This window comes from Dendroctonus ponderosae, unplaced genomic scaffold (assembly GCF_020466585.1).
Source record: "Dendroctonus ponderosae isolate FM_Combo_2020 unplaced genomic scaffold, Dpon_F_20191213v2 Dpon_F_20191213_1, whole genome shotgun sequence".
In the NCBI taxonomy this organism is placed as follows: Eukaryota; Metazoa; Arthropoda; class Insecta; order Coleoptera; family Curculionidae; genus Dendroctonus; species Dendroctonus ponderosae.
Window position 1 is genome coordinate 24516304 of NW_026017110.1, and position 17097 is coordinate 24533400.

The 17097-nt window shown below is 33.9% G+C and overlaps 2 protein-coding genes across 5 annotated transcripts in view; one reads left to right on the plus strand and one right to left on the minus strand.

Annotated features, from left to right (window-relative positions):
- The window catches only part of LOC109535327 (cuticle protein 21), a 29838-nt gene that overhangs the window by 11272 nt on the left and 1469 nt on the right, over window positions 1–17097 (plus strand). The window lies entirely within an intron of this gene.
- LOC109543110 (phosphoserine aminotransferase) overlaps window positions 1–17097 on the minus strand; it is a 65828-nt gene that overhangs the window by 774 nt on the left and 47957 nt on the right. Inside the window, exons 1-6 of one of the 3 annotated variants that reach the window (XM_048670613.1) lie at window positions 3096–3210; window positions 1122–1211; window positions 851–981; window positions 394–509; window positions 174–335; window positions 26–120 (exon numbers count right to left, since the gene is read on the minus strand). In XM_048670613.1, the coding sequence (XP_048526570.1) occupies window positions 26–120; window positions 174–335; window positions 394–509; window positions 851–981; window positions 1122–1181 (564 nt within the window). In that variant the 5' untranslated portion in view covers window positions 1182–1211; window positions 3096–3210. Of the gene's footprint in view, window positions 1–25; window positions 121–173; window positions 336–393; window positions 510–850; window positions 982–1121; window positions 1212–1548; window positions 1815–3095; window positions 3211–17097 lie in introns of those variants that run through there. The other 2 variants (XM_048670614.1, XM_048670612.1) reach the window with 2 other exon arrangements.

A 17097-nucleotide genomic window follows, 5' to 3' on the forward strand; every position in this document is an offset into this window, starting at 1 on the left:
GGCAGGATTTGCAAGGAAAACTTACCCTGGAAACATCGATTTTTTTGGTCATGATGCTGGAGGACATGTCCACGACCAATGGAACTCCTTTGGTATCAGGAACAAACGGATATTCTATGCCTAGAACAAGTTTTTTATTCTCCAACGGTTTTCTTGGGTAAATAGGGCCAAACCTTGAATCGTTTCATTATCGCAGTAGTAAACATATGAAGCGTCGGGATTAAGACTCCAACTTGCCTCGTCTGGAATAATACCGGAAGATGATGGCTTGGGAAAAACATAGTTGATAGTGCCGTATTTTTTTGCTTCAGTTGCGGCGATGTGAGACCAAATTCCTGAAAAAATGTTTGCGATTACTCTTAGATTTGAGCAAAAGTGAGCAGTTGGTACAACCTGCAACCGCGTAATCGGCAGTACCAGTCGGTTTCAATAGATTCATTGCAACTGCCGAAAACAGCCCTTGTCCACCCCCATGAACGAATAAAATGTTGTAATTTACAGGAACATTTCTATTGTAAAACGAAAAACCTGCTTATAAAAATCAAAACTAGTATTTCTTGTTGTTGAGGCGGATTCATTTTTTTACAAACTGTCTATTGGGTATTTCGCTTCAAAAATTTCTGTGTTTAAAAAAGACAGAATTTTCTCACGTCTTTTATTACAGATTGATAAATAGTGCTCCTATTTCGCAATAAGAAATGATTGCGAAATTTATTTCATTTGAAAAAATTTGTTTTTCAAATTCTGTCTTTTTTAAAGACACACATTTTTGAGGCGAAATATCCAACAAACAGTTTGTAAAAAAATCTAAAATTTATATCTCGTGTTTATGAATAGGAGGGTACTTAACAGTAATTTTCGTAGATTACTCTCAGCATTGCCATTGATTTCTGCATAAGCTTGTGATCGATGACTCAGTTCAGTTACACTGAATCCCATATTCTGGTAGGACAGAAATTCTTCCTGAGCTGCCCTCAAGACCTGCAGGAAGAATGCCATGTTTTCGGTAAATTAGTAACATTTTGAATATTTGTCGTGCAATATTTAGCAAGTTTTTAATGTGAAGATTGGAGCTTTTTTATGAAGCAATTGGTTGTTTTCGGAGAAGCAGGACGACTTACCTCATTCGGTATTTTTCCAGGGCCAGCGCCAAAATTTATTGCGGGTTGTTTAGAGCTCATAATTTGGCCGCAAGCTATACTTGGAAGGAACTGAAATAAAATAATTGCGAGTTAATATTTACAATTCTCAATAAGTGTTTTCAATTTATAGGCGTGTTGCTTAAGAAACATGGCTCTTCATCACTTGTTCTTTCATCATAATATTTTTCTGTTATTTTCGGCTCACTATTTTAAAAGAATACGCTTTTTTCACCAAGCGATTTGTCTTCGAATAAACAGAGTAACTTAAAATGTTGTTTTTCTAAGTGTTTGAAATTAGATTGGGCCGAATTTTTTAAATTATTATATTATAATTTTTTCACTCTCTAATTTGCAATAAAAATACTGAAATAATTTTCTAAAAACAAAGGGACTACACAATACATACGCCAGGTCAGATCTTTTTCACTTATTCCACTCTGGTAAGACTGGTAAGGTTGTTGCAGCTTTGCCACTCGACAATTTCTCACGGCAGAGTTAATCAGCGAAAGACACTGTATTATTTACATTTCCGAAGATTAGATATAAGCCCCAAAACCGCGCTTCCCATTTCAGAAATAGCATTGTGCACTAAGCATTATACACTGCGGGCCAAATTAATTTTGCTGCTCTTCTAAATTTAATAGCAAAATCGTGTTTGCCATCTACTGCTTGTCTCGTTTTAATCCGTCTGTGTTTGGCTGCGACATTTTTTCGCATTTCGATTCAAATGAATAAACAGTGGCGCATCTGGATCTATTCACTCAGAGAAATGCTTCATTTCTAGTACGTTTTCACGAAAAATCATTGAAAATAGGATATTTAAGTTTTTTCTATTGAGAATTAAAGAAAAACAATTCTTTTACGAATACTTTCGACGCTGATCCAAAATTGTACCTGTTTTTCAAGTGGCGTACAACACAAGCAGAGTTTACTATTATTATATGCAATGTATGTCGGAAATATTCTTGCTGGCCCCGACTTATCGGGAACTTCTTAATGCTCCACTTATATTTTTTAAAAACACTTTCTAAGCAAATGATCGAATCTAAAAAATCTACTAACAACGTATTAATTAACTGAAAAACTACATGATATTTAAATATTTCACTTCGTACATTTGTGCTAAATATGACGCATGCTTCAAAAAATATTTTAAAAAATGTTAAATAATTATATGTCTGGTATGAAACAGAGGAGATGTTCGGGCGTGTTCATCTAGACGATCTTTAGGCGCACTCTCTATCAGCACATTAATGTGTGGAATTATATAATTTCTTTAAAAAAGCATTAAAATGTTTGTTTGAAAAGTTGCTTTTTTCTATAGTGACTATTTGAATTTGGATTTGTATTCAATCGCGTTAATTGGTTGTAATTTAGAATGTAACTAACAATATTGGATAAAAGCGCGAATTTAATATTAAAACTGTTTTGTTTAAAGCTTTTCATTTCGTGGTTTTTTCCTTAATTTTGAAAGCTACCTTCAGTAATCTTTTCGTAAACATTTTGCTGACATATCGATACTAAAGCCATTCTATGCCTATTTTAAAATATTTTTTTTGATAACATATTAAAGAATAATCAGTGAATAAAGTTTCAAATTTCGCCAGTCATACTTAAAAAATCCAATCAATTTTTGTCGAGAAAATTGATTCAAAAATAATATAAATTGTCTCTTTTCCCTGAGCTTAGTGTTTCAATTTTGAAAGTCTGCAAGTGATTTGAGAACTACTCGTTTTCTTACCACTCTTGTATAGAAGAATGGAAAAAAGCTCAATATGACAACACTGAACACTTTATCATAATGAACAAAGCGAACTGCTGAATTAAAACAATGCTACTCGACTGTCGACTGGAGAGAAAATATGTGGTTTAGCTGATTTCATCCTAGATGAAGCCATTTAAAAGCTTTATTTTGCTGCGAGTTTTAAGTGGGCAGCTTAAACTAATTCTTACCAGTGCCAACGAAACTATTAGAAGCGCTCAAACACTTAAGTGGCTCATTTGAAACTAAAACTATCGTGATGTGTGAATCTGTGAATTATTGCTGCAAACTCACTACTCTTAGCCAATGTTGTCAATGTTTTTTTGATAAAATCCTTAAGCGCTTTCAATGAAAATAATTAATAAAAAATAGGCAGTACTGTGTGTGTGCGTTGATTATTTGCAATAAATTTCAGTCACTTATTTATTTATTATTTATATAGCACATGTTTATTGATCAGCTTCAATACTGGCGGTTGTTGTATGATTTTTTCAAAGTAAAATTAATTTGTTTGGTTTCTGGCAGTGAACAATTAATTAATTTATAAGTTTTTAAGACTTGATGAAAATAGTTTATTTGTGGCTTAGAAGTACCTACAGGCGCTAATTGCCAATCATTCAAAGCCGTTATTTTTAACTACTTTAATAGACTATTCTCACATCGTTAACTAATATGTCAAGTGGAAGTTTCATATTTAACGGTACTTTCCAATGATTATGTCGGACAATAAAGCGATTTAGATGTTTTTATAGCCGATGAAGAGGACAGTTCAAAGATGAAAAATAACAATATATTCCAAGCGTCTCCATTTGCTACATGTAGGTGGATAGTCAAGTCGAGAGCCTAAGAAAATAGCCGATCGTGACCAAATGTGTTATCTTAGAATTTTTCCGAGAAAACTATGATGTTGGTAATATATTATTTTAGACAGTGTTAAAACACATCTCCTACTTTAGCACAGCGGGAAAAATAAACGAATTATGCCGCACTCGCTCCGCTCTAGCCTAGAAGTACTTAGACGCAGGATAAACCCTTACACAAAACATTTTTCGCCATCAGGCAAGGCAATTTAAAAGGACCGGACGGAAGTCAGATGGCCATTTCCTGCAACTTTCAGTTCAACCTGTCCTACTTGAGCCAAATCTCCTGACCCTCGGAAAAGGATATTTACTGATTTAATTGCGAAGATTTCTCCAGGCAATAAACTCTGCCCAGCTCTTCCCGTTTATCCATTCCAGTGTTCCCGCGGGATTGGGGCGACTGGACTAACTCTGATAGATGGAAATAGGCTTTCGACCTATAAATGAAGGCATATTATAGAAGTGGTCGGGTAATTCATACTTTGTAGAGAGTGGAAGCAAAAAAGTTAAACCAAATCGGGAATGTGTTTGAAAATGTTACTATGAAGAGCTGATGGAAACAACAGCAGCAAAAATTTTCTAGATGGTTTGGGCCAAGAATTGCAATAAACCGCTGGTTAAATAGTTGGAAAATGTACAAAAGTATCGGGGGGATCCAAAGGAACGAAACCGCCTTTTAAGGATTTTTATTTGGAAAGCAACAGCCTGGTTCGAAAAACGTTTATGATATTTTGCCAACTAGACAACTTCCGAGAGCGTTTTTGTGAGACGTTTTTGATCACAGGTGTTATACTAAAGAGCCGATCAGATAAAATAAAGAAGACCGCATGTGAGAAAAAATGCGATGAAACAAAACCCAAGCAGTTAAATAAGATGCACAACCTTCCCAGGAATATTTCCAAATTTATGAGCCGTACGGGGTCCATAATCCCCTAGTGCGATGCCGTTCATACGGGACGGCAAAAAAGTATATTTATGAGACGATAACCCGTAAGATACGGCAATAGGTTTAGTTTTAGAAGACAACCAGATTGATGTGTTTAAACATTTTTATTGGGGTAAACCATGAAAAAGATTTCATAACGGATGATGGTTAATAGGCTCGGTAATATAAAAATAAAACAACTCCTTATTTATATGGTTGTGTATCTCGAATTTATTACTTTCTTGCATCGAGAATATTATGGTTATTTATGTCGGCACTGTATGTAACTATCCGAGAACACGCTAATTAAATTGTTAATGGTGTAGGATGATCTCGGGGAATCTTATAGTTAATTGACTGTACGAATAACGATTATAAATCATGTTAGATTATTCTACTCATCATTCCGTTCTGGGGCTCGTTAATCTTTTACGGCCACGAGTTTGTTATTGCTTGCCTATATGGATTTAGCACCAGTTTTGCAAATTTTTTTCAGAAATACGTAAAATTTCTGTCCATATTTGTTAATTAGACATCTTTGCAAAGCTAATGAATTGAGCAGTAAGTTGAAGAATATGATTGGATAACGAGACACGCAAATTTTTACAATTTTATGAAAAATAAAAATTGTTGATAATTTCAAAAGCTGTTTTTTGTGTGTTTGAAGACTCGAACATGAGTTTTGAATTAAAAGTCATCTTTATTCCATTTTCTTATTGAAATTTCAATTAATTTGTTTTACATCGGTATTTTGAGAATTATAAATGGCGCTGTTAACTATTAAGAACTTGAAGGCACTTTTATGAAAATATTTCTTTGTTCTATAAATGTTCATCGTTCTTAAAAATTCAAATTAAATCTTTCCGAATGCCTCCACGTTTTCCCGTTCTACAAGACACAATTTTACTACCTTTAGAGAAGGAAATGAGTGCATTACTCTTCGAATGCACGAAATCTTATAAAACACCATTCAATCATTCGACTTTCCTGACTTAAAAATTTCCTTATATTGTCGAATGCTTGTCCTTAATTAAATATAATCAAGATGATTTTGTAGCCGAAACCCAAAATAAGTTGCTTGATTTCAAGTCTGTGACCAAAAAACGCTCCTACCATGATTTATTTTAGGCTTGGGTAACACTGTGTTGAGTTGCGCTATTGAGTTGTTGCCGCTCTCTGAGTTAACGAGTTATAACTCATCGGTTCATGAGTTATATGTGATTTATTAAAGCTTTACGTGACTCGAGACTGGAACACCTTTTCACATCTAAGAAAAAAAGGTCATTCACATTTTTGCTTAGTAACGTTTTACTACTTTTTCCAAACAACTAAAAAAAGTTATTTAGATTTAACCATCAACAGAACTGAGTTCAAAGAAAGTCGACGAGTTTTCTTGTAAAATCGATCTCTTAATTTTTTTGTATAAAAGATTCAGTTTGCCAGTATTTTATAGTAAAACGTTAGAAAAAACGCGGTTTTTCTGTTTAGAGACAGTGTTGCTTAGAAATATTGACCTAAAAGTGAAGAAACCTCAGTTTCCAAGAGTTTTCCAAATAAATGATTATAAACTTTCGCTTATTCATTTCGGGGAAATATTTTTGGAAAAATACCCAGACAGGTTTTGCCCATAATTCGAAGCTGCGAAAAGTTTTCTAAACATTTTTGCAAAGCGGTTAAGGAGGCGAGGGTTCCAATAAAATGTGTCTCATTATGTATATGTGTATAATTTTTCACAGAAAATACCTGAATATTGTCAGTATTTTAAGTAAAACTAAAAAATAATGCGATTTTTGCGTGGAAAGAATTGCTTAATAGAAACTTAGTTAAAACTGGAACGACCTGACAATTTAAAAGTACTTGAAAAATCTTCAGAGCGATGAGCGATGGGCGGCGAAATTTTCAAATTATTTTTGTAAACTTTTGCTCTCTGGTCGTTTTTTCAAGATAATCTTAATTACTTTCGGTGAAAAACTGAATAAAATTATTTTGTTTTTGTGCCAAATTCGAAGCTGAAAAGGATTTTCTAAAGTTATCTGCAAACCGATGAATGAGGCGAATACTCTAGCAATATTAATTTTGTCATTTTTAGCTGAAACGATCCCATTATTGTAAGAAAAGAAGAAAATAATCAGAACATAATGGTATTTTGCGTTTTCTATTTCTTCTCTTTCTTTAGGCAAAAAACGGGAGGAATTTATTTTCGTTTTTGTCCCGAATTCGACGCTGAAAAAAGTTTTTGTAAAATTTTTACAAAGCTATAAATTTATCTCGCGAAAAAGACCTCCAGCTCGTCAGTATTTTAAAGTAAAACTACAAAATAGAGCGTTTTTGAGTAGAAACTAAAGCAAAAAAAAGTCTAAACGAAAAAACCACATTTTTTTGTTTTTACAGATATTGTTAAAGTCTACAGTCTTCAGAGGTATGAAGGTGACGAGATTTCCAAATGATATGCTATAAACTTTCGCTAATTCTGTTCATTTTTTTATATGAAATTATTTGATTTTTGTTCCAAATTCCAAGCTGAAAAGGGATTTCAAAAGCTTTTTACAAAGCGACAATGGATTCGAAATTAATTTAATAATTTTTCGCGGAAAATACCTTAAGATTGTCGGCATTTTCAAGTGAAACTTTAGAAAATTGAGCATTTAGAAGAAAGAGTAACTTGGCTAAAACTGGAAAATTCTGAAATTTTGGAAAAATTTTAAAAATATTATTAATGAACGGTCCTTAAAATAAATCTAAAAACAAGTAAAAAGAGTCATCAACATTTTCCTAGCAACGGATCTGAGTAAGTGCCCCGCTGCATTGGATTGGCGCACCAAGCCATTTGCGCAGCACTGCGCCAACTCCTAAAAATTCACTGAGTTACCCAGGCCTAATTTCTATTAATAATGCGCTTCCAATCAAATATATTATTAGCAAAACAATCTGCTAAAGTTGAGAAAAAGATCTGTAGAATTAAATGATTAAGTTATTAATGAAATTCTATCAGGCAAGAATTCTCTGCTCCCTGAAAGCCCAATCACTTTGATGACCAAATCATGTTTGAACAGATAAAAGTGTGCTCGCTGTTAGCCAACCCACGATCGATTCTACACTACGGATTGAAACTAATGGATTTAAAAATGTGTAAATCCGCAATGGCGACAATGCCACCCATTTCTACGGTTTTTATCCAAAGGGAAAATAAAATTTTGCCTTTGGGAAAACTATGTACACGAATCGACTGCGAGATTAATGGGCATGGAAATGGAAATTTCAACAACGAAGCTGCGATATAACAGTGAATTAATCTCGACGCTTTGAATCCACAATCAACAGAACGGAATTATCTCCAGCACTGTTTTATTTCAATTTCGGAACGACGACTAACAAAGGAATCGACTTCTATTATTTAAATTGTCTAGTTTTTCTCTAAACAATCAAAAATTTTTACAAAATATAGGACACAGCATATTTTACTATCTTCGTTTGGATAAATTGTCGATTTTTCCTCCATTCATTCAGTTGCTTACGCTCTCAGGTAGTCAAAAATTCATTCAGCAATTATTTTTATCTCATTTCATTTCTTCCTTAATTTTTCGCATTTTTTTATTTTGGCCGATCAATTATTTAAATTATTCAATTGCCGAAGCTTTGCGTTATGATCATTTTTTATTTTAGTTTTTTAATAATTTAAGTAATTTAATTGCGGAAGCTTCGCGGTTATGTTAATTTTTGTTATGCAGAAATGCTTCGGAGGTTGTTTTTTTTCGGTTTATTACTGTTTACTTTTCGTTTCTTATTCTTTCATCTACTACATTGCCTTTAAGTCAAGCTTTTATAATTTTCACCGTTCCTCATTGTACTTTATCGTTTCATGGAGAAGTTTAGCGGTATTTTTGTGAGTTTGGTCCGCCGAGTTGTTTCGAATACTAAAAATCCATGCATAAATCATGTTGAATGTTCAATTAAGGGTAGAAATTTAGTGATTCAAAATGCAGAAATTAAGGAAGAGTAAATTAAGAAGCGACTAATTTTTTGTAGACTTTTTTAATTATTTCTCTGTTCCTTTTTACTTGTCGTTTTAATGTGCTTCTGTCCTTCTAAAGCATTCAAATGAATCTATTTTTGTAACATTCTCCATTTAAAAATGTACTTTTTCTCTTGTTGATTGATAATCCAAATTTTCTCTTTGTGTGCCTTTTACACTTGTCTTTTCAACTGCGTAATTTACTTAATAGATTTTTATTTCTTTTTGCAGTCCTAATGTGTTTCAGCATTTTCTGAATCTGGATTTGATCTGAAGGTTACTTCAGGACAGGGAAACTAAAATTCTGAAAAATGAAGATTTTGCTGTTTTTTTGTGCAGATACGTAGTAACAATTATTAAACTCCTAGAAATTCCTAGTAAAGTTGCATCAAAGTGAACAATATAAATACAAATACGTCAAAAACTTACCAAGAAAAGAAAATGAAGAAAATTATGAAATCATGTTAGAAAATCCATCAGAAATAATTATTGTAAATTAACGCACGCTTAACAATGAAGACAAAAAGTGAAAATTTCATTAAGAGAAACAAAATTTGTTTGATTTGTATTCAGATCATCTCATCTGTCTGGATGTGGGCAAATGCTTCATTATCAGCTCAGCTATCAAATGACTAAATCTAAACCTTAGAGTAAAAAACTCAAGACAATTTCCTTAAAGACTTAATATAATAAATAAAAGACTTAATATAATAGCTGGCAAAAGAAATAGAAATGTCCCATAAGTGGGCAATATCTGCAAAACCCCTGGGTATTTGCCATCGGTATCGATAACAATTTTGAGCGAGTGAGAAGCCGATTAGCATAAGCGAAATAATCCAATAAGCGAGAAGATAAGAACAATTAAAAGACGAAATAAATTCCCCACAGGTTACCATCGCCTACCTGCCGATTGGGGACAGGATGCGCTCTTTCACCCATGAATGATCCCGAAATTCATATCCAATATTCGAAAAGATAATCCCTGCTTTCGGCCCTTTTAGGAACGTATTAAAAGGGGCCCGCGCCTGGCGTTCCACAAAGCGAATGTGCAATGCGACGTGAAATTGGAACCGGCAAGAATAACCCATCTAATCGCTTTCTGAAGATCCTCTCAAGCATGTCACAAAAGCTTTTCCAACTTGCGTTTAAGCTGACACCGCGATGAAATAACGTTTTTCTTCTGCCTCAAAATCTCTTAAACGACTTATCGAAGTTGAAATTTGCTTGCTTTTCGATAATTTCGGCTCAACGGGTTCTAATATCGGACAACAAAATCCTTCTTCGGTTCAATCCAAAAAAAAAATCGCATTGAACAGTTCATATTGAATTTACTTTCTTATTATAGATAGGGAGAGGGACCAGTCAGGGGATCAGTTTGGGGACCATCGCAAACCTACTTCTGCGCTTAATTGCGAATTATTGAAAAATGTGTTAAAAAATCACAAGTTGACACTGAGGAAAGGAAAGAAATTTAAGACAAAGTGAGCGAAAAGATTGTGTATAATTCAACAATGCTTGGAAATTGGCGAACAAATTATTTTAGCCGCGATTTTCGCTTTTGACCAGTTTACGATTTTGGATACTTCCCACCTTTTATCCTGGACATGGACGAATATAGAAGGTAATGTTAATACTAATATATCAAAATCTGCCAAACAGTAACGAGAGCTGGCCGCATTTTCACTTCGCACCGCAACTTTTCAAGCAATATCTGGATGTAAAAATTTCAATTTCCTCCGAAACCAACCGCGCCACCTTCATATTTTCTTATCTCGAAAAACGTGCTTTTGCTTTCTCTGGCTGTGTTCAACGGGCGCTTTTAGCCAGAGGTCGTAATTCTTACTTTGCCAGAGAGCTCGAATAATACGCGCCAGTTTAGAAACATTTTATGGTTATTATGCGGAAGATATGTCCGCAGGAAAAACCTGAATTAGTTACACATAATAAGGGCCTTCAGGTGCTTTTGTGGGTAGTTGAAATACGGCCCCTTAAATTCCAGGCTGCGCCTCAATGTGTAGCTCTCCAGAGAGAGGTTGGAGTTAATTAAAAAGGAGTCGGCGTCGTGTTTGTTGGCGGGGGAATTTTTGCTGTTTGAAAGTTCGCTAGGAGGATGCTGGAAAGTGGAAGGAGTCTGTCTTGATTTCTTTACATTATTCGTCAATTGGAGTTGATTGAACCCCTCAGATCTTTAGAATGAGAAGAAGAATGTGGAAGCAAAATCCGCAAATTTTTGCAATTTATCTGAAAAATTGCACCTGTCAATGTTCTCAGTGGAATTCTTAGAGGGCCGCAAATTAGTTCTTCCCGTGTACGTTTCTTAAGGAAATCTAAATATTGAATGTCTGAATCTAAGCTCTTTTCTAAGCGGGCATTTTCAGAAAAATATTTTTTTATGTCTTCGCTCTTATATCACTCCAAACTTTGATATGTTATTTTTTCTTTATCATCATGCCCTTTACAAATTTCTAGTAAATTTTTCTTTAAAACATATTTATTCTGGAGCAGCCTGAAAAGACATATACCTAAATTATCTAGTTTTCTACAAAATCCACCAATTTTTTACCAATTTTTCTAAATTTCGCCAAATGTCTTCGTTTTAAATTTGATGTGCAGATACTGTGGCTGTTAACATTCTTTATTAAATCGATTGTTTAAAGTGGTCGACCTTAAAGCAGTTTTCCATGTTCCAACTTGCTTAGTTTTCGCTGTTTATATTGTCTTTTTCCGATCTTCTAACACGTGCTTGAATTTATGGATCTAAAGACAAAAGAGTATTGCATTCCGTGAATTATTGTATATGATCTGTTATGAAATATAGTGCGAGGAGCGTTTGTAGCGGTTAAGAAATTATATTGGATCGCTTTTCCAGTAGCTGAACATTTATAAATGTATCCATAATTTTCTTGTAAAAGTTTCTTCTGAATCTTTCTTTTCATTTTTCATGTCTATGAAAAACTATTGTTGACGGATTGGTTCTTCTTATAATATGTACCAAAGCACCCACACCACTATAAACATTTTTTTCTGGACAGCAGTAATACCGCCTTTGCAATAAAGTGAACAATTTTAGCGTTTCCAAATAAAGAATGACTGAAAATTTAGACTTTAGAATCTCTTTAGACATAGAATTAGAGAAATAGACAGTAGAATAAATTAGCATTGCTTTACTCAAGCCACAAACTAAAGCATTATAAACTTCAGCTTCCTACTCACACCAACCAGTCGCATACAACATGTTTACTCATAATTTCCAATTTTTGTCTTTAAATTCTTAAGTGCAGTATTGGCCAAATCAGACGGATTGAATCGGTGAGAATGGGTATCAATTTGGAGAATGTTTCAATTAAAAATTTCTGGAATCGAATCATTCTTGCAGCCATTAAACAAAGTTAATCCGAGCTCCGTTCGCAAAGCTCCCCGTGGAGAACCGAATGAAGGCTAATCTACTTAAAAGTCGCCCTCTCATACCCCGAGCTTTACCCTTTTACGTAACTTCGATAAAAACTTAATTGTTACTTTAATCCGTCGAGGGCTGAATTCGTCACGTTTAGCCAACAGACCGAAATCCGGTCCACGAAGAATTAGGGTTTTCAGCGACCATTCCTGTTTCCACAGAATTAATTTCCAGCCAGATTTGTTATGAACAATAAACAGGAGTTTTACTGGGTCCATCGATTAGGTCACTCTATATAATATTCAAGTCGAGAAAAATTTACTTCTCAATCAAATTCGTTGTTTATTTGGTCCCACTTTGATTGCTTTCCTCAGTTTTTTCATTTCTTTGCCACTAACACCATCACTTGAGCTTCAGATTTATGAAGTTTTTCAAAAGAATGTTCAGTTACATATCTTGTGTAACAATTGTAAGAATTCTTGGTGAAAGGTAAAATTCACAAAAAACAAGTTCACTTTTCATACAATCACTTTTCATACAAATATCTCAAGAGGCTGTGACTAAAGGACAACCAAAATGTATGGCTCATTTGATCTTTAAATTTTTCAACATGCGACAGTAGCTAATTTAAAATTTATACTAAACACTGTTTCATTGCTTTTGAGGATTATTGTCGCCGATGCAAGCGAAACGTCCGACATACTATATACCAACTTCTCCAACAAGCTTTTGTAGGATAAATTTCTAGTAGAAAATTCGGATGCATTTGGTGTCGGAAGGAAAATCCTTCACTGGACGCAGACGAATATTCGTGGTCATTATGGACAGATCGTTCTGAATGTGGACAGATCGTGTGCGGCATGGCTTAAATGGCAAATATGCATTATGTATGTAAACGGTAATTCGCCCCAACATCAGTACGAGTGTCCCCACTGTTTGTTTTCATTTGAAAGGAAAACACGTTCCTAGAATTGTTAATCAATGTTAGGCTGCTCACCCTACACGTATCTCAACATGTAATTTGACTACAAAAGCAAACTGGACATAATTGTCCAACAATACAAACAGGATATCATAATTAGTTGCTTCCAATATGACGCCCCTCGACGCTCCAAGCTCGCGCTAAAGTCATGAAAAGCTTTAGTTTTGGTTTACTAGTTTCGGCAAACATTGCTTGATTTGTTAGATATAGAAAAATATTTGAAAATATATGTAATTGTCAAAGTTAACTCGCAAAATATTTTTTCATCTTCTTTCCTTTGGGCCGCATCGAATTCGAATGCCCGATCAATAGCAAATAGGGAAATTGATGTTCGATACACCCAATGTTGTAAATCCTACCGACTGCGCCACAAAAATATTTTTTTAAAATTGTTCTTTCGGAAACCTTAATCTAAGTCCTGTGCTCATTGAGTTTGCACTTTATTTCTTAAATATATTTTTATAAATCATAACTTCATATTGCAATCGCTCAGTGATAATTGTCGAAACGATTAAAAATTGAAGAGAATTTTTGAAATTCATTTAAAAAAGTCAGATTTGAAATAAACAACCTTCCAAAAAATTGCTTGTATCAAGATGTTTTACTAAACTTTCAAATATTTCAAGGCGCTAAAAGAGATATTCAGTTTAAATCAAAATAAAAGACTACGTAAATATTTGAAAAGTGGTTCATTGAAATTTTGTTCTTCCTCGTTCTTCTAATCAAAATCAGCTGAAAAAAGATCAACGATTTAATGGCAATTTACTTTATGTTCTTATTTGTCCTCCTCATCAATTGCATTCCACTTTTTTTCAACTTTATGCTTGTTGTTGCTATAAAACCGAATGATTTAAACGTTGCAAGCGACACTTTGACGCTATTCCGCCATGGCTATTCCCCAAATAACTGGAATTCGACACTCGTCTTGGAAAGTCGTTTATTCCATTTGACAGAACCGAAACAGTTATTTAGGAGGCTTATTTATGGGGAAACATTAAAAGCGTGCCAGTTTTATGGGCCCATCGTTCTTCCTTGAAGGGTTGTAAACAATTAATTAGGACTGTGGAGGAGCCGTTTTCCTAAAATAACACAATTTCAAAATGGATTTATTTCGTTTAAATTCGTTTTGTAAAATGCTAATTTGTACAAACAATCGTACTAAAAAGAACATTTGAAGTGACCAATTAGAGGAAGATATAGAGAATTGCATTCTATAAGCCAGGGGATTTTCAGATTTTTCAGGAATTGGAAATTTTCTTTGACACATGCAAATGTAAATTTTCAACATTTATTTTACATATATTACATATTTTTGCTTGTTTATAAGTCATGGGTTTTTCTTTCCGTTTTTGGTTTGTATAAAGTAAAGTGATATTTTTTTTCGATTGTAATAATTTATAGCATAATTTTTTTGGTCAAGATTATCGAAAACACGTCTTGGAATAACCTGAAATGTGTTGCTGTTAAGCGATTAAAAACATAAATAAGACTGAGGAGTGAAGGTTCACCCATAAAAATGTTTTGTTGGAAAACAATTACAGTATACGAGATGTATTAAAAATGCAATATAATTAAACTTTTGAAATTTGCAACAAAAAAGCAAATTCACAATTCTAAAACACAAAAATATTTCAATTTTAATCTTGTAAAACTAAAAAGTGATTTTCCATCCTGATCGACTTTCCGAATCTGACCATATAGCCCTTCTGGACGTTGCAATATTTGTCCCTGTAAAAAACGAAGTTTGGAAGCTGTTAAACAGTGAGTTTCGGGCATCAGCCACTACATTCCGATTTGTTTCAATTAAGGTTTATGGAGTTTCCATTTGTTTATTTTCCTTGAAAGCCCTTTCCCACAGAATTGAATTAGTTTCGCTCGGCGCTTTAGCCGGCAAATAGTTTAAATCGAGAAACTTCAAAAGTTAACACTTGGCTTAACAAAAGAGTGTTTTATACTTTTCAGTTGCGGCATTGCACTCGCCAACCGAAAAGCGATTTCCCGGCAAACACCGAAACAAGTTTGAACCAGACCGGCGAGCATTTTCTTTGTGACTAAGTCGGCACAAATCCCAGCCGGGAAATTTAAATGAAATTAAATTATACTTGAAATATTTTGAGCTTATTTCGGTCGCTTTGAACTCGAAGATTGAGCCGGGCTTGTCTTACACAGGTATGCTATTGTTGCCGTTCCAGGGATTTGCTTCACCGTAGCTTGTGGTGACTTCAAACGGCCCCTAACTGGCAAACATTTATCTCAGCGTGTTTGGCCTTTGAGAATGGCTCGGGTAAAGAGTATAGTTGGAAAATACAAACAGTAAGAAATTAACAGATAATTTTCATACTTTTTTTAAATCGAATAATGGGGCGGTTACATGCAATAGTCAATTTTGTCAAGCCAAATCCGTTATGGCGTGTAATTTTGTGATTTTGTTCAGAATTCGTGTTTCATTCCTGTAGCTATTCGTCCTTAGTCAGTATCAATAGTTCACACATTAACTACTACTACAACACAAACTACAACACACAAACTACTGAAGATAAGTGTCAAATTTAACAATTTTTAACTATTTTTCTGCTGTCGGTTAATAGCATAGAGAGAGCGCCAATGACCATATTCTAGAACTATTTTCATTATCTAAATGAAAAGTTATAATTATGAAATTCTAAAATGCACAGAACAAAAACAAAAGGAAGCGAGGACATGGCAAGGACAGGAGAAATCGAGAAAGTAGCATAAATAAAATGGCAAAGCAACAATCTAAATCAGTAACAAATCAAAAGATAGCTAAGAAGTCTACAAAATTAAGCAATGATTTGAAGAACAAGTTGAGAATTGATCGGTTTCCCGAAAACGGGACAAAATCAGTTAATATAATTTAAAATATTCACCTCAATGAAGCTGTCGAAATTGCTAAGAAAGCACTGTTTCGACGAAAAGAAGAAAACAAATTTTGAAGAAAAGGAAAATCAGAATCCTCATGAACAGAAAATAAAATTAATTATATACAGAAGCATGGATGTTATTCTTACATAGTTTTTACTGGTAAAACTTAAGAATAGTTAGCAATGAATGTTCAAACATTAGATATTACACTTGCTATTTATCTCATTTATTTAACTATTCCTCACTAACGAACTCATTTAGCCTATAAAAAGCGATCGTGCCAATAACGGTCTGGTGTGATGTGAATCGCTGTGATTCCAGTACCAATGGCTGAAAATTTGTCAATTTTTAATAATCGGCTTTTTGGTGAATAATATGTTCACAAGAGAGTAAAAAATAGGCTGTAGTGAACTTGAAAAATCTATAGAACAATACGAGAAAATCACTTGAAAAGAAAAATTAATGCAGTTATAATGCAAGAAAAGGTGACCCCTCCTTAAAGTGCCAGCCACTGTAAATCTTACCCTATTTATGTTTTAAGAAAGCAATTATACAGGGTGTCCCGTAAGCTCATCATCAAAAGAGTACTGCGCTATTCTTTGGACCAAAAGAAGATGATCTGACCTAACTTTTATTAACAAAAAATGCTGTTATTGATGGCCAAATTTCTTCAAAAAATACATATATCTTTTTTGAAATATCGGGAGAATGGTATGATGTATTTTAGTGAAACTCGTTGTGAATTTGTTCTAATGTAAGACTCATATTTTGATGAAACAATTGAGTTCAGCCGTTTTGGACAAGTGGTGAATTGTGCAGTAAATATCTAGTATTGCTAAGTGACTAGAAAATTATTTTTTTTACGCAAAACTATGAATGCTACAAGATTTTACAAAGAGCACAAAATTGTGAACAAATGATTATAGTGCATCATCCTAAAAAAAATGCGTTGATTTCATCCTCCAACTAAAAAGTTCTGGTAGTTTTTGTACCACGACACTCAAGAATTCACCACTTATCCAAAACGGTTGAACTCGATTGTTCCATCAAAATATGAGTGTTACTTACATAAGAACAAATTCACAGCGAGTTTCACTAAAATACATCGTAACATTCTCCCGATATTTCGAAAAAGAG